The 24,524-nt window shown below is 41.3% G+C and overlaps 1 protein-coding gene across 3 annotated transcripts in view; it reads left to right on the forward strand.

The window, feature by feature from the left end:
* Positions 1 to 244: 244 nt before the first annotated feature.
* SHQ1 (SHQ1, H/ACA ribonucleoprotein assembly factor) overlaps positions 245 to 24,524 on the forward strand; it is a 114,056-nt gene continuing 89,776 nt past the window's right edge. For 2 of the 3 annotated variants that reach the window (XR_012657169.1, XM_075073295.1), the window contains exons 1-8: positions 287 to 325; positions 3,755 to 4,147; positions 6,525 to 6,709; positions 7,561 to 7,625; positions 9,685 to 9,807; positions 12,086 to 12,240; positions 16,305 to 16,417; positions 22,427 to 22,557. Coding sequence is in view for 2 of the 3 variants with exons in the window: in XM_075073295.1 (XP_074929396.1) it covers positions 3,905 to 4,147; positions 6,525 to 6,709; positions 7,561 to 7,625; positions 9,685 to 9,807; positions 12,086 to 12,240; positions 16,305 to 16,417; positions 22,427 to 22,557 (1,015 nt within the window). In the remaining variant the exon portion in view is untranslated. Of the gene's footprint in view, positions 326 to 3,754; positions 4,148 to 6,524; positions 6,710 to 7,560; positions 7,626 to 9,684; positions 9,808 to 12,085; positions 12,241 to 16,304; positions 16,418 to 22,426; positions 22,558 to 24,524 lie in introns of all 3 variants that reach the window. The other variant, XM_032795990.2, reaches the window with a different exon arrangement.

Below are 24,524 nucleotides of genomic sequence, written 5' to 3' on the forward strand. Positions count from 1 at the left end.
TCCCCTCAGCAGGGACACCACGAAGCATGAAGACGGACGAGCTGGGCCGCCCTACCAAGGGCTTTGTGGGCGGGCCAGCGCCACCACTGCTGTGTTTTCAGAGCGGGCGTCGCCGAGCAGCAGCACAATAAGCAGGGGAAGGGGGGCACCCTCAGAGGCGGGGCTGCCCAGCCCCTCCGCGGGTGGAGTCTCCACTAGCCCCGCCCCTTCCCGCGCTCTGCCGCCTGTGTCCCCGCCCCTGCCCAACGCCATGTGTGTCCGGGTCACGCGCGGGCAGCGCGCAGCCTGGTCCGCGTGCGAGGGAGGAGGAGGCGGCGGCGCCGCAGTAAGTGGCGGCGCGGAGAGGGGGGCCGGGGTCCCAAGCGCGCTTCCGCCGCCGTTCCTGCCTGGCCGCGCGGGCTTACTGGTCCTCACTGCCCCCGGGGGAAGACAGACCGACCGACCGACCCCCATCCCGCACCCCTCCTCCGGGGGGGGGAGAGACGGACCGACAGACCATCCCTAGAGGCAGAGAGACAGACAGACCCTCATCCCCCCCCACCCCGCGGGGAGACAGACCGACCGACCTTCGCCCAGGCAGAGAGACAGACAGATCCCCTATCCCGCACCCCCCCCCCCAGGGACAGATGACTGACTGCCCCCACCCCCATGGAGAGGTTAGACCCGCTCGCCCCTCCCCCCCCGCGGGGCCCAGCCCCTGCGTCCATCGTCTGCGCCGCCCCCTGCAGCCAGAGCCGGCCCCTTCTGCCCCACCGCGAGCCCAGAGCCACGCTGGAAACCTGGGCTCGGTGTCTTTGGAGGGCTGGTATCGAGGAGCGAGGGGGAGATCGCGCTACCCACCCCCTGACCGTGTGAGTCTAGGGTGACCAGACAGCAAGTGTGAAAAATCCAGACGGAGTGGGGGGTATTAGGCTCCTATATAAGGAAAAAGTCCCACAAAAAGTTGGGACATCGGGTCACCCTCTGTGGGTCACAGTGGTTTGGTTAGCGGTGTGGTTTTTTGGTCTTTACTAACTTGGTTGTACAGGCACAACCCTTAGGTGCAGTTACAGTGTTGTAAAGTTGCTTTAGTCCCCTGTAGCTCTCTCCCCATCCAGTAGCAAGGACGCAGTTAAACTAATAGAGGTATATGTGCTAGTATAGCTGGTTTCCCATTCTGTAGGGGAATAGCTATAGTGGTATAAATGCATCCACAGAAGTGGGGGGCGGGGGGCGTTGTAGGGTTTCAACTGTGTGGTATAGTTGACTTAGTCCAGCTTCTCAGTGTAGATAAGCCTAAAGTTTTATTTTGAAAGCATGTTTACTCGAAATCCCAGTTAAATTGGCTCTTGGTTATTCAGTTTCCTGACTTAATTCAATGTCATAATGTTAAGGGCGTGAAATAAAGAAAAAAATGCCTTTCTTGTGTCTAAACCCCACATAATGGTCAGAGGTATTTCACCGTATTGCACTGGAAAGGCAGTGGTGTGACAGAAAGGAAGCTGAATCACTTTGGGACAATTGAAACTTGATTGGGTAAAGCACAGGATAATAAATACACTGTAGAGGACAATCCTACATGGTGGGGCTTGAGCTAGATTAGGGGTTCTTAACCTGGGGGGTTGGGACCCCACAGGGGGTCATAAAGTTATTACATGGGGAGTCACAAGCTGTCAGCTTCCACCCCAAACCCTGCTTTGCATCCTGCATTTATAATGGTGTTAAATATATTAAAAAGTATTTCAGATTTGTAAGGGGGTTGCACTTAAGAGTTTTGCTAAATGAAAGGTGTCACCAGTACAAAAGTTTGAGAACCACTGCACTAGATGACCTAATGGATCTTTATCTCTCACTTAACTAATGCACTCTTCAGATTTGTACTATATGGTGTTTAAAGTGTTGAGCATTGCAAAGAGAAAAAGTGAAATATCTAGCAAGTATTCAGATCCATGGTATTTTCTTATCTGCAAATGTATCACACAGCAGTGATTCAGAATCAGGATGCTGATTTGAAGGAATTGTTGTCAAAAGCAGTAGTATCTGAGGTCATGTCTTCACTAGCAACGTAGTTGTGTAGTCGTGGCACCTCCTAGCGCTATTAAAAAAACCCCACCTCCTCAAAGGGAGCAGCTCCCAGTGCTGGTGCACTGTCTATACTGCCACATTACGACGCTGAAACTTGCAATGCTAAGGGGGGTGTTTTTTCACCCCCCGAGTGAGAAAGTTGCTATGCTCTAAAGTGGCAGTGTAGACAAGGCCTCTGCTTCCATTGGCCCCATTAGCTGTGTGATCTATTAAGTAGATTAGGTAGTGTTGTGTTAATGCAGTGCATTATGGCTTTAAAGAAGATGTTATTGTGATAAGAATGTGGGTCTGTTTAATAAAGACTATTGTGAAAATGCTATTTTCCATGCAGAATAACTCTTTTCCAAATTATAATTCTTTTGTTTTTAAAGGATTTATTTTTAAATCCACCAAAAAGGCATCCAGGATAGTTTATAAATTTCCTTTTAAAAAACAAACCAATTCTTAGGGGTTTTTTTCTCCTAAAGAAAATTATTTCTAGCTGATCAAAAGAATGTTTTGAAGCCCTATAAGAGCCAAACCAAATTTTTGCCTGGTAGGATGGAAATAATTTTTGTTGATGAATTAAAATATCCCCTGAACAACTGGGTTTATAACGGGAATAGTGATGCATCTGTAGTAATAAGATCCATAGCTGTAACTCACAGAAAGCACAGAGTAGGGAAAGAGAGGCAAAAGTAATTTTAAGTTGCTTTTGGTCACGTTGATTCTGGGCTAGCTGTGGGACACTAATTTACAGCAGCTTTATGCAGACTGGCAATGGGTTCTCCTTCAGCCTAGATTCCTGGTCAGTACTATGGATTCTCTTCTGACATCTGAAGAATGCTCTGTATGCCTGGAACTGTTAGGGAAGCAGCGTAAGTCTGCATATGGTAGTCAAGCATTGGGGGAATGCTTCCCTGGATGGTTGCAGTTCCTTTTTTGCCTCCAGATGTGATTTTTTTATTTAAGTTGATATTGACCAGTTAAACATTGCTGGTCAACTAAAACTATTTAGTCCCTGATCTCGTAAACACTTCGTGGACATTGAGCTCAATGAGACTGCTTGCGGACATAAATCTTTGCATGACTGGAGACTGAGTTTCAAAGTAGCTTTTCCAAATTTCTTAACACAAAAGTGCCATCTGTGTACTCTGACCCCAAACTGCGATTTGAGCATAATTACATTTTTTTCTTTGTGAATGTGTTGAAATACATCATATGATTCGTGTATGAAAAGAGCATACATATGTATGCATGATATGTAATGAGAGTTTCAGAATTTTTTTTAAGAAAAGTTCTTAGTGGTCTGTGAATGAATGTGTGCTTTAGAAAAATGAAGAAACAATACATTTTTCTTTGTTTTGTAATTCATAGTCTCTGAAACAGTGTATTCATAAAATGAAAAATGGACAGGGGAAGTTTGGGGAAGAATTAAAAGATAGACATTTGTCTCTGGGGTGTTAACCAACTTTCCATATCTGTTGTGTACAAAAAAGACATTGATAGGAAATACTCAACTGAAATGAATTTCTGATACAGCATACAGTATTGTAGTTCTAATTAAACATAGTGATGGAGCCCTGAAACTGCAATGTCACAATAGATGTAAAACTGCTATTTATGGATTGACAGACTTATAGATGTAGAATATATTTGTGAAAAAACTAAAAGATAGCATAAATGACCTTATTTTGTCTATCTTGAGCAGGCATGGGCAAATTGCGGCTCACGGGCTGGATCCAGCCTGTCAGGGCTTTGGATCCGGTCCACGGGCTTGCTACTCCCCATGGCACTGCAGGGCTAAGGCAGGCTTCCTGCCTGCCCTGGCCCTGCGCTGCTCCCAGAAGCGGCTGGCACCATGTCCCTGTGGCCTCTGGTGGGGGCGGGGCGGCAGAGGGCTCTGAGGAAAACTGTGGCCAATGGGAGCTTTGGGGGAGGTACCCGCAGGCGAGGGCAGCGTGTGGAGCTCTGTATTCCCTCTCCGCCCCCGGGGACACAGGGACATGGTGCTGGCCGCTTCTGGGAGCGGCACGGGGCTAGGGCAGGCAGGGAGCTTGCCTTAGCTCTGCTGTGGGCCAGTGCCACCCTGGAACCGCTCAAGGTAAGTGGCACTGGGCTGGAGCCTGCACCCCGCACCCCAACCGCCTTCCTTGAGCCCCCTCCTGCACCCCAGCCCTCTACCCTTAGTCCTGCTGCACCCTGAACCCTCCTGCACCTCAACCCCCTGTCCTGAGCCTCCTGCCGCTCTCCACACCCCTCCCTGCACTCCTGCCCTGAGCCCCCTCCCACACTCTGCACCCCCTCCTGCATCCCAACCCTCTGCCCTGCGCCCCCTTGTACACCCAGCGCCCCAACTGCTTGCCTTGAGTCTCTTTCTGCACACCGCACTCCCTCTTGCATCCCAACTCCCTGCCCCAGCCCTACATTCATGGCCCTGCATGCAATTTCCCCACCCAAATACCGCCCTTGGGCCAAAAAGTTTGCCCACCCCAGTTCTTGAGGGTTGTGCTTTAATTTATCATAAATCTGGCTCATATTTTTCAGCCTGTTTTCTGTAATATTGGATTTGAACACTTCAGGGTCTACAGTCATCTACATATGCAATGAGGTGTTAATATCTTCATTGCTCAGCAGAATTTTAGGTTGTGAAATTGTGAGTAATTTGATACTGTGATTTTGTCATATTCAAAGCATACTTTTAAGTGATTTTTTTTAATAAGTTCTTTTTCTGCTTTAGTATACTTTCCATGATAAGGACAATTCTCTTCCAAATTTTATTTAATTCAGTTAATGAAATTTACAGATCTAACATTTAGCGCCTGGGTAATTATAATCTGCTTTTTTAAAAACAGGAATAAATGCAGTATTTGAAAGTCAGGAGTACTGTTAGTGTTGCAGGAAGCCAAAAAATTGGTTGATATGTGTTTAGTTGGTCCATGTCAAACTTTTCATTATTTGTTGTAAGATACGTACGTAAAATCCATTTATTAAATTCATGACTATCTGAATTACTCCATACAGAGGTTACACGTACTGAGACTTTTCCTGCCTTTATGATTTTAATCATTGTTAGGATTCCATTACTGTGATGGGCTAATGCAATGGAGCCAAAACAGATCAGGTTACTAGACTGACCTTTTTTTTCAACTGCTATAGCCAGGGCCATCTCTAGACATTGTGGTGCTCTACACAGCGCGGGGAGGCAGCCCCAGGCTCTGCATAGGTGGGGGCTGCTCCAAAGGTCTGTGGGGGGCAGAGGTAAACCATCTCCCAGGATGAGCAGGCAGAGTGGAGTGGGTTGGGGCTGGGTCACTCCACTTCCTGCTGCCTGGTAAATGCAGTGTGTGCCAGAGCCCTGCTGCAGTCCCCCGGCAGGTAGCTCAGGGGATGGGGTGGAGTGGGGGCGGGGATGGGGTGGAGCAGGATTGGGAAGAGGGGGAGCGGAGCAGGGGTGGGAGCTATAGGAAGGGGGGGAGTGGGAGTGGGGGCAGCTTTCCTGGCTGGCTCAGTTGGCTGAGGGATCAGGGTGGCCGCTGGAGCAGCACGCAGCTGCGTAGGGCACCGGGAAATTTGGTGCCCTATGCAGCTGCATAGTTTGCATATGGGTAAGGATTGCCCTGGCTATAGCAGAGCTCAGGTTTTAGGAACTCTGAAATCAGACAGGGCAACCTAACACTCGCTCATATATGCAATAGCAAGTCAGTCCCATGAACCATATCAATTCCATCTTCTACCTCTTCCATTTTTCCTACCATGTTCCTAAATATTTTATAAAGATTCTTCTGGGGGGAAAGAAGTGTGTGCATGGGAGAAGGGAATTGAATAATAATGGATTAAATAGTACACACCATGATCAATATCCTCCCTATGGGAATCAATTTTCAAATATTGTATACTGAATTCTATCCAATTCTGATTATGATTACTAGTCATAAGTGTCAGTAAATTGGCATGTACCACCATCTTCTCATGTAATGGATTATGCTTCTACCAGGTTTATCGGGTTTTAATTATGATGTTAGTAGGGCTCAGGATTTCTTTTGTATTGTATAAGTGTAAAAAAAAAACACAAACCCACAACAACAACAAGGTAGCTGGAACGTTTTTTCTTGATAAAATTAAAAACTTTTGTTTCTCTATTGACATGATTATTAGAGATAGTTAATTACCCAAAAGTTAGCACGATCAGCTCTGTGCTTTACATACTGAATATGCTTGGCACTTTAAAATACTTCAAGAGTTTATCTTTGTTTAGTTGGTTTGATTAAAGAGCTATAATTAGGAACCAAAGAAATTGTTTTGCAGTTCTTGAGATGAAAATGTAAACCGTTCTTTTGTTCATAGATGTTCTATTCAGGTGTATATAGGTATCTCGTTCTCCTCCAAGCTTAAATGCTGTTGTAGAAAGTGTGTTGATTTTTGTAGTTATCTTCTTTTGTAAAGGTAATATTTTTTCTTTTTTTCCTTTTTTTCAATAGGATTTTACAGGGAGTGTGGTTGCCTGTTCAGCTGCATTCATCATGATAACTCCAGCATTTGAACTGAACCAGGACCCAGATTTTCTTACTATAACAATCAATGTACCTTATGCCAAAGTTTCTGAGTTTGATGTATATTTTGAAGGAAAGGATTTTAAATTTTATGCTAAGCCTTATTTTCTCAGGCAAGTAATGTAGGGATTTTAAAACCTTGAGTTTCATAAAATAAAAGTACTGAAAAGAGAATCAAATTTATATCTGTGTCTTACAGAACATTCTACTGCTGCAGTTCCTATACTGTGGTCTGCAGAGAACTGGGTGGTCACATGGTACTGGTTCTCTTCTTGTTTCCAGCTGCTAAATCACATTAAAAGAAGCTAAAATATGTTAAATGCATTCCTGATATTACTTTTTCCATGTTGGATAAGTAATGCAATGATGAATGGTGTAGAAGATCTATGAAACAATTCCAATATTAAGAGGTCATCCGTACTGAAAAAGTTTGACAACCCTTCACCTATAGTATCGTGTAATTTTAACAGCTCTTTTCTTTCTCTTGTTATGGGAACTTGAAGCATCAAAGCACCAGCTCTCATCTCTTGCACATGTTCATATACCATAAGTGGGGTTGAGTAGGTGGGTGGACAATAGTATATTAGTTAGTCTAAAATAACAGAGGGATTTTTCTATCTTGTCATTTCTGGTCAACTCTCTTCATTCCTTGAAATGGCAAAATCCTTTACCTGTTCCACGTAGTGCCGAGGATATCTTCTCTGTAATGATGCTGATCCTATCCTGGCTAGGAAGACAGGAAAATCAAATTCTCTCTCAAATGCTGATCTCTTTCATTACTACATGGGGGGTAAATTTTCAAAGTATTGCACAGGGATTTAGCTGCATGACTTTCATTAACATCAAGGAGAGTCATGTAGTTAAATCCTCTGCACTGCTTACAGATTGTGCCATATATTTTTACTGGTTGAGCCATTAGATGATAAATCAGGTATTTTATAAGACATGTCATCTTTGTCCATAGGTTAACTCTTCCTGGAAGAATTGTGGAAGATGGAAGAGAAAAAGCATCTTATAATGTGGACAAAGGTATTAGTTAATAATGTTATTTTTTATTATTATTAAAAACACAACACACGCTGTGTACTAATGTATCTTCTGCTGCTTGTTTGTTGTAATTACACAAACTTTTCATTTACTTGCAGCAAAACATGTTTAACTGGGATTCCTCCTGGTTTTGGTTGTGTTTTAAAACCTGTAGTTCAGAGTGGTTTGTTTATATTTACCATATAAACACAAATCGGTTATGCTAGCTAAAAAGAAGGAAGGTAATGACATTTGCATGTTCTGTTCTTATCTGGCATGAAGAGCTAGCCCCTGGTGGTCATCTACTGAAAGGACATTGAGTGACCAACCAAGAGTGAGGCTACGTCTACACTACAGGATAAATTCAAATTAGCTTAAACCGATTTTATAAAACAGATGTTATAAAGTCGATTGTGCGCGTCCACACAAGGCACATTAATTCGGTGGTGTACGTCCATGGTCATGCGTCTGAGGCGAGCGTTGATTTCTGGAGCGGTGCACTTATGGGTAGCTACTGTAAATAATGAGACCAATAACGTCGATTTTGCGTCCACACTAACCCTAATACCGAATATAGAATATCGATTATTAGCGTTACTCTCTTGTTTTGTAGGAGTACAGGAAATCGATTTAAAAGCCTTAAATCGTATATAAAGGCAGTAGATAGTTGTGGACGGCTTGCAGCGTTAAATCGATTTAACGCTGTAAAAATCGGTTCAACAGCGTAGTGTAGACCTAGGCCTCTGAGAGTGCTCTCCTAATAAAACTTTCTGTATCGAAGGCTGATCTTCGTGCATACAGATCAATAACATTCCTGTGTAACAGGGAAGGTTCTATGTATATGAGCTTATTCCATGTGCTGGACACGAAACGATATAAATCACTGAGCCCAAGATCAGTAACATATTCAGCCTGCAAGAAATATAAGAATGAGATAAGGTTTCAGTAAAGCTAGTAAGAAAGCATCCTAGAGGGGTAGTCGTCGTTAGTCTGGATCCGTGTTAGTCTGGATCTGTAAAAGCAGCAGAGAATCCTGTGGCACCTTATAGACTAACAGACGTTTTGGAGCATGAGCTTTCGTGGGTGAATACCCACTTCGTCAGTTCTCAAGACAGACTCCTGGCTAATCTTATGAAAGAAATCAATGGAAATACACACATCAGCCATCCCACCAAAAAGTAACATATCGCTGTAGAGACAGGACTAGTAAAGTTTTTTTTGAGCTCCAGAGAGAAATTATAATTCATGTTGAAGCAGCAATAGTAGAAATATCATACAATATTCATATTTGCTATGACAACTGCATTATCTTTCATATGGTGATGTCAAAACATGGAAATAGATACATTTTTAGGCCTCATGGTAAGTAATATATATACAATTTGCTCAAGATTTACAAAATTTAATGCCTGGATCTTGTAATGAGATCTGTGCTGAGCTCTGTGCATTGCCCATTGATTGCTGTGGGACTTTATGCAGATGTAAGTACAATATCTGTGTGTGTGAAAGTGACTGCAGCATTGGGGCTTAAAATTGTAAACTATCTGGTTCAACAATTCATTCAATTAACAAAATAAAGCCCCACAAGAATACGTTTTGTAACCAAGACCTGGGCTTATTAAGATACAGTCTGGTGTCTCCAAAGGCATGTTTCTACACCTGAAATAAAATATGCATCAGAATATTAAATGTGTCTTTCTTTAATCTTATGGTTGATTTTTTGAGGGGAAAAACGATTTAAAAATAAAAATGTACTTATTCTGTCTTTGTTATTTGAGCTGTGTCAAGACATCACCATAAATAATAAAGCATTTGTGTACCTTTTGAAAAAGAATTTAATTATCTAGTTTCTGTGTAATTCATACAGTCGGGTTAACTCTAAAAAATGCGTAGAGATGAACACATAGCAAAATTTTAGTTTGCATACATTCTGGGTGAAATACACCCAAATAGCTTCCCGAACATTTAGCTTCGATAAGGAGAAATGGTTGTACATTTTTTTTACACTGTTTATCTTTTAAATTGTTATACATCTGAATGAAATTTTAAATTCTCTTTCAAGGCATTTTTACAGTTCGACTGCCTAAGGAGACTCCTGGTCAGTATTTTGATGGGTTGGACATGCTGACAGCTTTGTTAGCACAGAAGAAATCTAGATCAGCTAAACCATTAGTGGAAGAGATAGGTATGATTACTGACACTGGAATATACAACATACTTTAAAAGTTTAATTTGTATAGTTGAATTTTTGTTTGAGTTTGTAAGGTGAATTTGTAAGCAAGAAAACTTCCCTTGTGTGAAGTGCATTACAGACTTTCATGGTTTGAGAAAGTGTTTTGTAAGAGTTGTATTTGCATTCTCTCAAAATATATAACCCTTACTAATCCTTTGTTCCCCTGTAGTGTTTATATGCATAGAGGTTTGAGTTTCTGCTGCTGCCTTTAAAGTGTTAAGGTATTTGGTCTTTTAGCTCAAGTAATAGTAGCTCATTAGATCTAGCAGTCCCAAGTTCAACCCCTGCGAAAGAACTAAGGATGCTCGTACATATAGAAGAAAGTTTTAATAAATGTAGTTAATTGTGTGATTGTCTTCTTACCAAATAATTAGCAATATCTCTTTCCGTGTGTGTGTGTGGGGTGGGTGTGGTGGTGTGTTTTGTTTTTTTTTGTTTTTTTTTTTTTTTTTTTTTTTTTTTTTTTTTTTTTTTTTTTTAATATAGAAAGTTGTGATCTTGGGGGTGATATCCTGGCCTTATTGAAGTTAGTGTGAGGTTTGCTATTCAGTTCAATGGAGCCACAGTTTCACTCTTGGTATATATCTGGTTTCTCTCTCAGCCTCCATTATTGCATGTAGGAATGTGGGACCCTGATCGTGCATGGAGCATTAACGTAAGAGTCTCTCTGTATGAAACATTACTTAATAGTAGAGAATGTGGCTCACTGATTATCTGAGCATTCTGAATGGTCTTAAGGTGTAATCCAGGGTAGAGCACAATGCAGTACCCATTGTCAGGGTGATAGAAGCAAGCATAACTGATGGGGCTTGCATCCAAAATAAAGTCGTCTTTTTGCCAGGTATGTGTGAAAGCGGCTCTTAGAACAAATGCCACTTGGCTATTGAGAGGCAATAATGAACCATCATGAACTCTCATTTTCTGAACCTGAGTTACAGATGGTGGGCACACGACCTTCACTCAAAAAGTTGATATAACTTGACATTCCTTCCAGTTACCTCCTCCAGTCTCAGCTCGTTATCTTCATCTTCTGTGGATCAAGTCTCTTCAGGCTAGCTCTCACCCAAGTTTTACTTTCTGTTAGGTATGGGGAAGGGTTCTCAGTCATGCTGGCTAAGATTAAATAAAGTTTTAGATGTAGGTGTCCTACAAATACACATACATCCTCTCTGATCCTTCTGATGGATCTAGAGACATGTCAAACAAGGTGGGTCATGTGGAACCCTGCCAAAGAGAGTTGTGGTTGCAGATGAACAGTGACCCATAGCCATTCTTTGGGAGCTCTTAAAGAAAATATTGGAGCCATTTGAGCACAGATTTGAGCACATTTGGCACATTGGAGCCATTTGAGCACAGATTACTCCTGAGCCCCCCAGCAGTCCCATGTACCCTATGCTTTCTGTCCCCCCCATGCCCTGCACTCCTCACTTGGCACCACGAGCAAGGCACTGTGATGAATGCAGCATCATCCCCTCCCTATCTGCAACTGGCTGCTCCCACCCAGGAGCTGCTGATCTATGTTCTGGTGCCATAACATCCTCTGGTGGGTGAAAGACGTAACTAACGCTTCTTTAGCAGAATGTATTTTCTGTGGACAAAAGAAAATTCCGTGGGGAACCTGAATTCTGCACATGCCCAGTGGTGCAGAATTCCCCCAAAAGTAACAGATTTGTCAGCAGCACCTGATGTTTTGCACTCCTGAATAGAGGTGTTGACATTCAAAAACAACTCCAGAATTTAGCCACAGGTTTTCACTAGCTAAGAAGGACATGGATCTAATTTGTATACTGCTATGTGGGCCACACGTATGCACACAGTGAATATATGCTTATGCATTTGATACCTAGATGACATTTATATGTACAACTACTATATTATCCCTCCGATAGTTTTCATGGCTTAGTTTTAAAAATAACATTGAACTTTTTAACTATAGTTTATATAGTGCCATTTTAAAGAAAAATAATCTAAACTGCAGTAGAGAAATGAATGCAGACTTAGTTATTGCTGAAATGTGTTAATGGTGCAAAATCCTTTGTCGATCTTCCATTTTCTGGAAACTGTAGGGTCATCTGATACTAGAAAAGTTTTTTTTCCTAATAGTTAAAAAATTTAATAAAACAAAAAAAGCCTGATTCATAATTACCTAGTAACCTTTTCATTAACTGATACTTTAGTCAAAGTGTAACTTCAAGATCCTTTTCTTTTTTGTGATACAAAACATCTGTAGGTACCTCTGCTGAGCTAGCCGAGGAGGAGGAAGAGGAAGAATTTGACTGGGAAATTGAACAGACCCCTTATCACGAAACTGCAGAAAGCACTTTACATTTACAATGCTGCTATGGGTTTGGAAATTTGAAATCAGGAGTGTTCCAGCGATTGCAGGTGTGTAATTTTTCTTTAAAAGTGACCGTTATTAAGTTTATAGTGTTTGGTATGACCTAGCATGCTGATTTCAATTGTACTTAAAGTCAGTGCAATAACAATTCAGATGTGTTCAATTTAGCAACATGTATTTGTTTAGAACAAATCATGTCAAACCAACCTTATTTCCTCATTTGACAGGTTTATTAGCCTAGTGGATAGTGGGAAGCAGTAGATATGATATATCTTGATTTTTTTGTAAGGCTTTTGACACAGTTCCACATGACATTCTCATAAGCAAAGTAGTGAAATGTGATCTAGATGCGATTATTGTAAGGTGAGTGCATAACTGGTTGAAAGACCATACTCAAAGTGTAGTTCTCAATGGTCTGCAGTAAAATTGGCAGGATGTATGTAGTGGGTTCCCACAAGAGTCAGTCCTGGTTCTGATACTACTATTCAGTGTTTTCACTAATGGCTTGGTTATAAAATTTGCGGATGACACCAAGCTGAAAGGGGTTGCAAGCCCTTTGGAAGACAAGGTTGGAATTCAAAATGACCTGGATCAATTGTAGAGTTAATCTGAAAGCAACATGATGAAATTCAGTAAAGATAAACAAAGTACTGCACTTAAGAACAAATCCAATGCACAACTACAAAATGGGGAATAATTGGCTAGGCAGTTGTACTGCTGAAAAGGATCTGGTAGTTATAGTGGATCACAAATTGAATGTGAGCCAACAACATGGTGCAGTTGCAAAAATGGCTAATATTCCTTTTAATACGCCTCAGAGTGTTGTATGTAAGACCTGGGAAGTCACTGTTCCACTCTACTCGGAATTGGTGACGCCTCAGGTAAAGTTTTGTGTCCTGTTTTTAGTGTCTCAGTTTAAGAAAGGTGTGGACAAATTGGAGGGAGTGTAGAGGAGAGCAACAAAAGTGACAAAAGGTTTAGAAAACTTGACTTGAGAGGAAAGATTAAAAAACCTTGCCCTGTGTAGTCTTGAGAAAAGAAGACTAAGGAGGGTCCTGATAACAGTCTTCAACTATGTTAAAGGCTGATATAAAAAGGATGATGATCCGTTGTTCTTTATGTCCACTGAAGCAGAGCTGGAAGTAATTGTCTTAATCTGAAACAAGGGAGATTTGGGTTAGATTTTAGGAAAACCTTTCCTATTATAAAGGTAGTTAAGTTCTGGAATAAGTTGGAATCTTCATCATTGGAGGTTTTTAAGAACGGGTTAGATAACTCCCTGCCGTGGGTTGTTTAGTTTACTTGGTTCTGTCTTAGCACAGGAGGAGTGGACTAGATGACCTCTTGAAGACCCTTCAAGTCCTACATTTTTATGATTCTGTGTAATTGAAAAGATGGGTCTAGAAATGAGGACAAACAGTACTTTGAACTATCAACTTTGAAACGCAAAGATTCTGTCTAAAAAAATAAATTATTGTATAGTCAATTCTGTTCTCTTCTCTGAATTGCCCAGCTTTAAAATAAGGAAAATACTACTACTCTGCATGAAAGTGGTATGAGGATAAATATGTTAACGATTAGAATGCCATATAATGACTTAAAATACATGGATATGTGACAGATGTGGGCATTTTTTGTAGTACTTTTATGAATCCAGTGTGCACGTCAGTTTTCCTCTGTGCTTTGTACTGCTATGTGCTGAGTGTAAAGAGCTGGAGGCATAGGTGTTTTGTCACATAGCTGCCTGACGTCACTGCAGATACTTGCTGAGGTGCACTGATCCTTGAACAGGGTAAAAGACTCCTGTTCAGAGGCCATCTCAGCTGGATATTCTGGGCAGAGTTAATGGAGAGAAACAGGAGTGCTGGAGCCCATATGCTCAGTTTCGGAAGCGATGAGGTTCTGTGGCCTACCCTTGAGTAAGAGTGGGACCTCTTTGGGATCTGGAATGCTAAAGGGGTACCTTCGATAAACTGTTTAAAAGCTAAAGTGTAGCACATATCCTGTGGCTCCGTGGCAGTATATTAGTGAAGTCAGTCACAAGACAGATAAAGTGGGCTGTTTGTTGATAAACTGTGTTTTTGTTTTCAGAGTTAGTGCTAAATGCATACATCTTGTTTAATATAATTGTAAAAAAAATCTTGAATTGTGGATTCAAAAGTGGATTTTGAAGGATATACTTTATAGTTGGTTGTATGTGTGTAGTCTAGGGAGAAAGTTTCAGCTAACTTGCAAAAGGAATGCATCAGTCTGGACTAATTACTGCATTCTTGTCTGACTATACATGTTTATGCCAGATGGTCACAATAATAAAGTTATTAACTAGATAGTAAAACTGCTTATGGTTTTAGAGTTATCTCAGAGTAAAGTGAACTGAAAAGGCCACTTGAATTATTCATACTGGTGATACAGTTATTAAAAACAATTGAAATAAGATTGGTGTATGTATTATTTGCCTTGAAGAAACTGTTACTAACTTTGACCCCAATCCTCCAAGTTGTTCTGCTTGAGTAGACTTTGTAAAGTTAGTGGGGTACTGCTCTGGCACTGGAATCTACATGTGTGGAACAATTTGCTGGGTCTAAGTCTTAAATTGTAGGCTTAAATCTGCATTGCTAATATACACTAAACAGTTTCTTTGTTTTTTAACTGTTCATCTCCATCTCCAATTTAGTCCAACCTGCAGGGAATAAGGATTACATAAAGATATCACAAATATGTACAGCATTTATTACGGTAGATTATAGACAGTTTACTAGCTACAGTTTGGTTTATGTATATAATACGAGTAGGTAGAAGTACTAGCTGCTTCTGTCAATTTTAATACCAAGATCATGTAAATTGGTTACTGCATGAGTTATTATGTCTTAAAGTGGAAAAGTGAAGTAACTTTGGGGGAAAGCTTTCATCATGTTCTAACAGCACGTATATTAATTGATCTGTTGCCATGGAATTCCTGCAGAAGTGCATATTATTACAGTGAAATTCCAAATTACTAATGATTGCCCACTTAAATATTAACACTGTCAATTTGTGCATAAAGAGTCCTGCGATCTCAGGTGCAGAGTATTGAAGTCAGTGAGGATTTGGGGATGCGAAACATGTTGTAGGGCTGGACCCTAGAATTGCAAGAACAATAATGCCAGTTTTTTGTCTGTATCTTTATTGCAATAGTTTTCATTAAGTATTGCAGATTTGAGGCACTAATGAAAAATAGTGCATCTTTTTCTTTGTAACCAAGAGAAAAGCCCAAACAGAATTTATAGTGTTTGAAACACCTAAGGCATTTGGCCATTTTTTTATTTAAGCAACTCAGTCTGTATCTAAAAGGTGTGGTGCAGGTGAGCAGAACTGATTGAAGTAGATTTAACAAGAATAGCACCCAATTTTAATGATTACAATCAACATGCAATCAACAGCAGATATATTATGAATCAAAAAGGAGTAGAATTGTAAAATATGGGGGAAATACTGGATCCAGGTCAAAGCTTTTTTTATTTCATTATTTACTGTTTCCACTTTAGGCTAATGTTTTAACAACAAAATAAATGTAATTATACTAATTGTGCATAAAAACAAATTATGCAATGAAAGGCATAGCATTGTGACCCATAATTAAGGCTAAGATTTTGTCGTGGATATTTTTGGAAAAGTCACAGACAGGTCATGGGCAATAATAAAATATTAATGGAAGCCCATGACTTGTCCCTGACCTTTACTAAAAATATCCATGACAAAATGGGGAGTGTGGGCATCTGCCAGTGGGCTGGGAGCTCCAGGGGTCCCGACCATCCGTGTGGGGTTCGAGCTCCCTGGTCATCCCGCCACAGCGGCGACAGGGGAACCTCACAGCTCCTTGCCTCCACAGGTAGCAGGGGACTCTGCAGATCCCAGCTGGCCCTGGTTGAAGTCATGGAGATGTTTGGAAGTCACTGATTCTGTGACTTCCATGATCTCTGTGACTAAATTTCAGTCTTTCCCATAATGCATAGCTTTTCAGTAAGGGAGACTTGGTAGTGGCACCTATCATCCTAATAGCTCACCTTGGTATAAGGCCGTTCAGCATTGCTTCTAATCTCTTTTATTCTTTTTGTTCCTATTGTCTTTCCAGGATGAACTCAGTGATATTGTTGATGTTAAGGATCCAGACTTAACTCCTGCAGATGGACGCAGACAGAAACGACTGGAGACTGAGGCTGCTAAGTTTGATCCTGATCATTATCTGTAAGTACTGTGTTATTCCTCCTGAGGAAGTGAATTTACAGCAGCTAAAATAAATGTATTTTGTCATTTAATAGATGATGGATTTTAAAATCTCTTTTGAAAAAAATGGGTTTACTTTTTATTTGCCTGACTCTTCATATTTCATAACACTAGACTTTAGAGGGTATTCATAAGTGTGACAGTGATACAAGATATTGCTCATCCACTTCAGGCTTACTTTGCTGCTCAATTAACTCCGAGGCCAGTCTGTACTCAAGCAGAGCTGCTGCTGCTGCTGCGAACTGCAGAATATTATTTCATAGTTGACTTCTCAAGCATCAGGGTAACCAATCCTTGCCAGCATTTTAGGTTGTAGACATCATAGTTTTGTTTTCTCCTGAGTAACAATGGCAGTCAACCCATCTTAACCATGAGCAGGTAAACATTCTCTTTTTAGATGGATTCTGCAGTGTTTCTCTGAGTTCTGTAGTCATTTGACTTATGCTTAAGTCACTCTTTACTTGTTGCTCAGATCCCATCCCCTTGTTAGTGAGCCCTTTGTTCTGAGGGTTGAGCACAGAATTTGGGCAGAGACTGGGTGCGCACACTCAAGCAAAATTCTTTATACTCCTTTCCCAGTTTATCTGTTCCTGTGTAAGGCAGGTAGAAATAGATCTTCTCTGCCTTTCAGGGAGATTCTTTCAAAATTGAACCTTTCAAATTAAGGAAAGGACAAAAACTCATGGATAGATATACAGCCTAAAAATGGCAAATAAATGACTTCCTTTCAGGGGGGTTCTTTTCCACATTTAGACCTCAGACACCTCTCTTCTGCTGGTGGCAAAAAGACAGTCTGGAGTAGGAAGAAATTATTTTTGGTTTCTGTAAACTTTGAGACAGAAGATGTCAACCCCCTGTGGTAAACTCTGTCCCAAATCTGGACCTTAGCGTACAAAATCTGGGTGCTTACTGTGAACCTCCCCAAGCTTATACCCAGCTTGGATCTTATTTCGCTGCCACCAGATAGTATTGAGGCTACTATCAGCCTGGGTTCCCCCAAATTCCTTGGGGGGGGACCCCCCTCTCTGGCCTCCCCAACTTTCCCTGGGAGGACCCCCAAGACTCAGAAGTATGAGTCTACCGGCAAAGGAATGATCTCCCCTCCCTCCTCCCTCTCTCTCCGTTGTTCCGCTCTGAGGGGATTGATGCAATCTCTTTACATGACAATACCAAGAAACTGGTCTCCGTCTCTCCAAAGAGACAAGCCTTAAGCACCAGGGAACAGAGCTGATTCTCTCTCTCTCTTTCCCCGTAACTTTTTCCCGCCCTCCCTAGCCTGTCACAGATGTAACAGGACTCTGGGCACAGAAATTCCTCTCCCCTTTGCCTCACTAGGAAAAGAAACTTCCACAAGTTTTAAAAAGAAAACTTTATATAAAAAGAAAGAAAATACAGAACAATAATACTGCATTAAGAGATCAATACAGGCTCTTGCTTATAAGAAAATATGAATAAACAGTCTGATTTAAAAGATAGCCCAATTAAACCAGTCCAGCAAATCAACACCCATGTAAATACAAATCAAAGCACATCACAGCCGATTACTTTGGTTCCTTTGTACTCACACTTGATAGTAGAATATTTGAAAGAAGATGGAGTTAGAAGAAAAGCTTGTTTACTCACAGCCGAGGAAAACAAAAAGACACAGAACAAAGCCAAAAACCTCCAGAGGTTCCCACCCTTACTTTTGAAAATCCGGTTTCCTGATTGGTCCTTGGTCAGGTGTTTGGTTCCCTTTGTAACCCTTTACAGTAAAAGAAAATTAACCCTTACCTTACCTATCTACTTATGACACCCCCCCTTAATCCAGTCTGCATATTTCAGGACAAAAAGTTTACTTCCCAACCACAGAGCTCTTCTCAAAGACATACTCCAGAAGGAGTAGAAAGTGTCTCTTTCCTTAATCAAATCTTTTGAAAATAGTTTTTACTGCAGCTGAAATAGTTTTAGATATTAATCTGATGTAAATTACAGGAATGGTAAATTTCAGCTTGAGAGAGACAGTCTTGTAGTCTGTACAGTGGGGCTAAGTTCTTTGAAATCAGTAGAAATTTGGGGTTCATAGTTTGCAGGATCAAGCCTATTAGTAGCATTTATATTTTCATGTGTGTATTTTGATATTTGTTTAAAAAAATACCATTATTAAACTGACTCCAGTGGTACTTTTCAACATTTGTGTGTCCCAGAATGGTACCACAGATGTATTTTGGTCTGCATAGGACATGTGTCTACCAGACTTTTAGAGACAGTGACTTCCAAATGATTAATGCATTTTGAAAATCAAGTAAACTATCTTCAACCGTATGTAATAAACCCCACCCAGTGGAATCACATGTTTTGGCCATGTGACAGTCTTAAACCTACTTCATGGTTGTTTAGCGCACAAGTCTGTCTTTCATGTGCAATTGGTCTTTTTCTGTTTTTTAAAAAAGGAACAAAACAAAAGTGCTTTGAACCTCCTCCTCCCAGCAGGTTAGACCCACCTCCTATGGTTCCCTGAAGTTCTCTCTTCCATCTTAGTGCAGTGTCCTTTCTTGTCAGTTGCATTTTCCAGGAAAAAGCAGCTTTCATATTTCTCTCTTGGAGTTGTAGTTGTCCTCTTGGCTATAAAGGAGGGTAGCTGCTGTGGAAATAACGGAGGTGTGTACACCACAGCTGCATACTAGACAAGGAGATGACTTAGCAATTGGGGAAATACAACTTTTATAACGTTCTGTGAAATACTTAAATCTCCCTCTATGGGCAGCTCTCAAACCTTGGATTATTTTAATAGAATTCTCTCTTACCTTATACCACTGGGAGGCTCTGATGAAGGGAAAAAATGACAGTGGAAGGGAAGGTGGTTCATGTAGAGGCCATATGTAAGGCAATGGAGGCAATCAGGAAATACTGAGGGAAAAAATAGGCTGGGCTATACATTAAATACATTAAAAGAACCTGCAATTTATTACTATAAGAATAAGACAGACTGTAAGTTGTATTTACAATATTTGGGTAGTACTCATTATGAATATTAAGAAATATTTCCTGCATTTTTACCATGAATTGTAGTCCTAAATTTTCTTGTTTGTTTCATTGCTGTTTGGCCTGAAAGGCAAGATAGGATGATAGCAGAAAATTTGGAATTTTGAACATTCTCCAACAGTACATCTTTTGTCCATTAGATAATAATGGAGAGAGAAAATGGGCAAAACATAGGAACAAGTGACTCATAAGTGCAGGGCTTGAAAACTTTGCTTGGCATGTACTGGGCTGTAGGCTAAACCTATTAGGTAGGTATACAAGGTGATGGCTAGTGGGTGGGGATGGTGTCACTCTAAGGAGGTCCAGAGGCAATACCCGGCAGGGAAATCCAGGCACCAGCCTTTGTATCTGCAGGTACTGGCAAAAATGGGGATGGTGCAGCGATTTCTAAATGTGTTCTGTATTTTGCTATAGAGCCCTAAATGAATTGAGTCAGGCCTCTTTGAGAGGCCACCTTGCAATGTGTAACACTGCCCTTTCTGCAGTCAGCAGACATGCTTTGAGCTGGAACCCCCTTGCTGTGAAATGATGTTTTCTGGCAGCGTGGCAGTAAGGGTTGTCAGCTTTAGAAACTATTTCCTCCTAAGTGATCCAAAATTTGTCAGCATTGAGGACTTTCCTGTATTGCACATCTATTACCCCAAGCTTTTAGGAGAGGGAAAAAGGAGTGTACTGTTTAGGTTTTCATCTAATCTTTGGTTAATTATTTTTTGGTGTCGAGGCAAGGAGCTGATTTTGGTTAGGTTTGTTTTTAATGTAATTGTATTTTTAGTAGGGCTGTCAGTTAATTGCAGTTAACTCATGCAGTTAACTCAAAAAAAAAAATCACGATTAAAAAAACATTAATCGCAGTTTTAATCACACTCTTAAACAATAGAATCCCAACTGAAATTTATTAAATATTTTTGGATGTTCTTCTATATTTTCAAATATATTGATTTCAGTTACAACACAGAATACAAAGTGTACGGTGCTCACTTTATATTACTATTTTTATTACAAATATTTGCACTGTAAAAATTATAAACAAAAGAAATATTATTTTTTCAGTTCACCTCATACAAGTACTGTAGTGCATTCTCTTTATTGTGAAAGTGCAATTTACAAATGTAGATTTTTTTTTTGTTACATAACTGCACTCAAAAACAAAACAATGTAAAACTTTAGGCCTACAAATCCACTCAGTCCTACTTCCCATTCAGCCAATCGCTAAGGCAAATAAGTTTGTTTACATTTACGGGAGATAATGGTGCCCACTTCTTATTTACAGTGTCACCAGAACGTGAGAACAGGCATCTGCATTGGACTTTAGTAGCCGGCATTACAAGTAGGGATGTAAATATCGTTTACAAAGTTAACCATTTAAATTATTTTAAAATATTTTGTTTAAACGGTTAACCAGTTAAAGGGCTGGCAGCTGGGGCTGCACTGGCTGGGTGGCACTGCTCTGGGTGGCACGACTGGGGCCGCTCTGGCCAGTGCAGGGCCATTGCGGTCAGTGGGCTGGCCAGCCCAGGGTCGCTGGGGCTGGCCGGCCTAGAGGTTAATGGTTAAGACAGGTTAATCAGTAAGACTAATGCTTACTGCTTAACCGGTTAACATTTTATGTCCCTAATTGCAACATATTTACATGCCAGCTATGCTAAACATTAGTATGTCCCTTCATGCTTTGGTCATCATTTCGGAGGACATGCTTCCGCATTAAAAAATAATGCCTTAATTAAATTTGTGACTGAACTCTTTGGGGGAGAATTGGATGTCTGGCTCTATTTTACCTGCATTCTGCCATATATTTCATGTTATAGCAGTTTCAGATGATGACCCAGCACATGTTGTTCATTTTAAAAACACTTTCACTGCAGAATTGAGAAAACGCAAAGAAGGTACCAATACGAGATTTCTAAAGATAGCTACAGCACTCAACCAAAGATTTAAGAATCTGAAGTGCCTTCCAAAATCTGAAGGGGATGAGGTGGAGGAGCATGCTTTCAGAAGTCTTAAAAGAGCAACACTCCGATGCAAAAAACTACAGAACCCGAACCACCGAAAAAGAAAATGAACCTTCTGCTGGTGGCATCTGACTCAGATGATGAAAATGAAAATGTGTTGGTCTACGCTGCTTTGGATTGTTCTCGAGCAGAGCACATCATCAGCATGGATGCATGTAGTCTGGAATGGTGGTTGAAGAATGAAGGGACATGTGAATCTTTAGCGCAGCTGGCATGTGGAACCATTTAGGGATTTGGGACAAAAATCTGTCTGGGGATTGGTCCTGCTTTGAGCAGGGGGTTGGACTAGATGATCTCCTGAGGTCCCTTCCAACCCTGATATTCTATGATCTTGCGACGCCGGCTACAACAGTGCCATGCGAACTCCTGTTTTCACTTTCAAGTGACACTGTGAACGGGAAGCGGGCAGCATTATCTCCTGAAAATGTAAACAAACTTGTTTGTCAGAGCAATTGGCTAAACAAGAAATAAAACTGAGTGGACTTGTAGGCTCTAAAGTTTTATATTGTTTTATTTTTGAACGCCGTTTTTTTGTACATAATTCTACATTCATAAGTTCAACTTACAAGTATTGTAGTGCAATCTATTTATCATGAAAGTGGTGTATTGAAAAATACTAATTTGTTTTTTACAGTGCAGATATTTGTAATAAATATAAAGTGAACACTGTACACTTTGATTTCAACTATAACAGAATACAGTGTATTTGAAAATGTTGAAAACATCCAAAAATATTTAAATAAATGGTATTCTGTTGTTTAACAGTGTGATTAATCATGTGATTAATCAATTAATTTAATGGTGCAATTAATTATAATTTTTTTATTGCTTGAGAGCTCCAATTTTTAGTGTATGCCACTAGAGAATCTGGGATTGGTGGGGTTTTTTGTATGTGTACTACACATTGAAATAAATAACAAGCGACTCTTTTCTCCAGTGCTGACTTTTTTGAAGATGTAGTCATTCAGCATGTTTTGAAGTACAAGCCCTGGTGGGTTGATGCTTATGCAAAAAAGATGGCTTCCCAGGGAGAGAGTCATCAGGAACATGTTAGTCAAACAACGTTCGGTAAGAGTTCATACATTAAATTTAATTTTTATTGGTTCCATTCCACATTACTTGTCAGAAAGCTGTCTTCAAGATGAAAAGTCATGGTTCTAGCTAGCAATTTCCAAGCATGTAGTGTTAATACCACCTTTTGTCATTATTTATTTCAAGGATGATTATATGGGGTTGTTTTGAAGAGTTGAGTGTCTGTTTGGATAGAAGATATATATTGGTCATCTCTCCTTCAGCATTTATATATAAACTACTAGAGTTTTGTGTAATTTGTTATTATGCAATCTCATATCTTCAGAAGAAACTAGTTTTAGCTTTGTCATCTGTTCTCAAGGATTATATTAGACACATCAGTGATCTGTGAAGACGCAGCTCCCTTTTAAGTCTTTGCTATAGATTTTGTGGACCTCATGGAAACCTTTCAAGAGTTGACAGTCATGAAATGTAATCTCAAATTAAAACCTTCTTTGTTTGGACATTATAGTAGCTGAAAGGTGTGAGTGCCCAGTGTGTTACTAGTATAGCTCCTTTTTTCAGATTTTTGTAAGTCGTTGTTCTCCTGATACCAGATATTTCCTGTTTTGAAAATACAGTAGTAATTGATTTATGTATCCACTCGTGAATATGATGCAGACACTGTACTGTAAGTCTCATTGTTCAGAATTATTTACATAAAACTGTCGTAATATCAGCCAATATATCTGTACAATATACGAATCATCTTTAGAAACTTGTTTATTATATCGTTCCACAGGTGGTTATTCCACATATTTTTTTTTTTTTTATGTCTCCTATGGGCTTCTTTCCATTCCTTGTTTTATGGCCTACAAGATGTGTTTCAACTTTAGAGGATGAACTTGTGACAGTACCGTTAATGTGTATCTGTGTGAGATTACTGTTGTATAGATAGTTGTTTTAGAGTTGACTGTTACCTTTATATATGTCCTCTGATCGTCATATCATCTCCTAGAAGACTTAAGACAGGGTTGAGAAAACTACGTCCTGCGGGCTGGATCCGGACCTTCAGGGCTTTGGATCCGGCCCGTGGCGCTGCTGGCACCAAGTCACAGTGGCCTCTGGGTGGTGGGGCAGAGGGCTCCATGTGTTGCCTCCAGGCACCGCCCCCCGCAGCTCCCATTGGCTGGGAATGGGGAACCACGGTCAATGGGAGCTTCGAGGGAGGTACCTGGAGGCACGGCAAGGGTAGCGCTTGCAGAGCCCTCTGCAGCCCCCCTCTTTCCCCAGGGGCTGCAGCACTTCTGGGTGCAGCACTGGGCTGGTGACACAGCAGGTAAGCAGGGAGCCTACCCTGGCCCTGGTGCATACCGCTGCCACCCTGGAGCCGCTTTAGGCAAGCAGCGCCGGGCCGGAGCCCAAACTCCTCCTGCATTGCCCCCCCATCTCCCTGCCCTGAGCCCCCTGCCAGCACCTTGCACCCCGCTGCACCCCAATTCCCTGCCCCAAGCCCCCTCGTGCACCCTGCGTCTCTCCTACACCCCTGCCCTGAGCGCCCCTGAACTCTGCACCCCCTGCACCCGTTCCCTGAGCTCCTTCATACACCCATACCCCCCATTTGCCCCAATCCCTTGCCCTGAGCCCCTTCCTGCCCACCTCACCTCCTCCCATACCCCGTACTCTCCCACCCCAACCCCCTGCCACGGCCCTGCATACAATTTCCCCACCCAGATGTGGCCCTTGGCCCAAAACTTTGCGCACCCCTGATTTAGGAACACAGGATTTGCCGTGCTAAATGATAATTGTTAATCAATCAAAAATGGGATCCATATATATAAATATTACTTTGTGTTTCTAGGCCAGAAGTGGGCAAACTTTGGCCTATGGGCCAAATCTAGCCTGCGGGGCCATCCTGCCTGGTTCCTGAGCTCCTGGCCCCTCCCCTGCTGTTCCCTCTACCCCACAGCCTCAGCTTGCCATGCTGGCAGTGCGGTGGCATAGCAGGCTCTGGCAGCTCAGGG

This window comes from Chelonoidis abingdonii, chromosome 17 (genome assembly GCF_003597395.2).
Source record: "Chelonoidis abingdonii isolate Lonesome George chromosome 17, CheloAbing_2.0, whole genome shotgun sequence".
NCBI lineage: Eukaryota > Metazoa > Chordata > Testudines > Testudinidae > Chelonoidis > Chelonoidis abingdonii.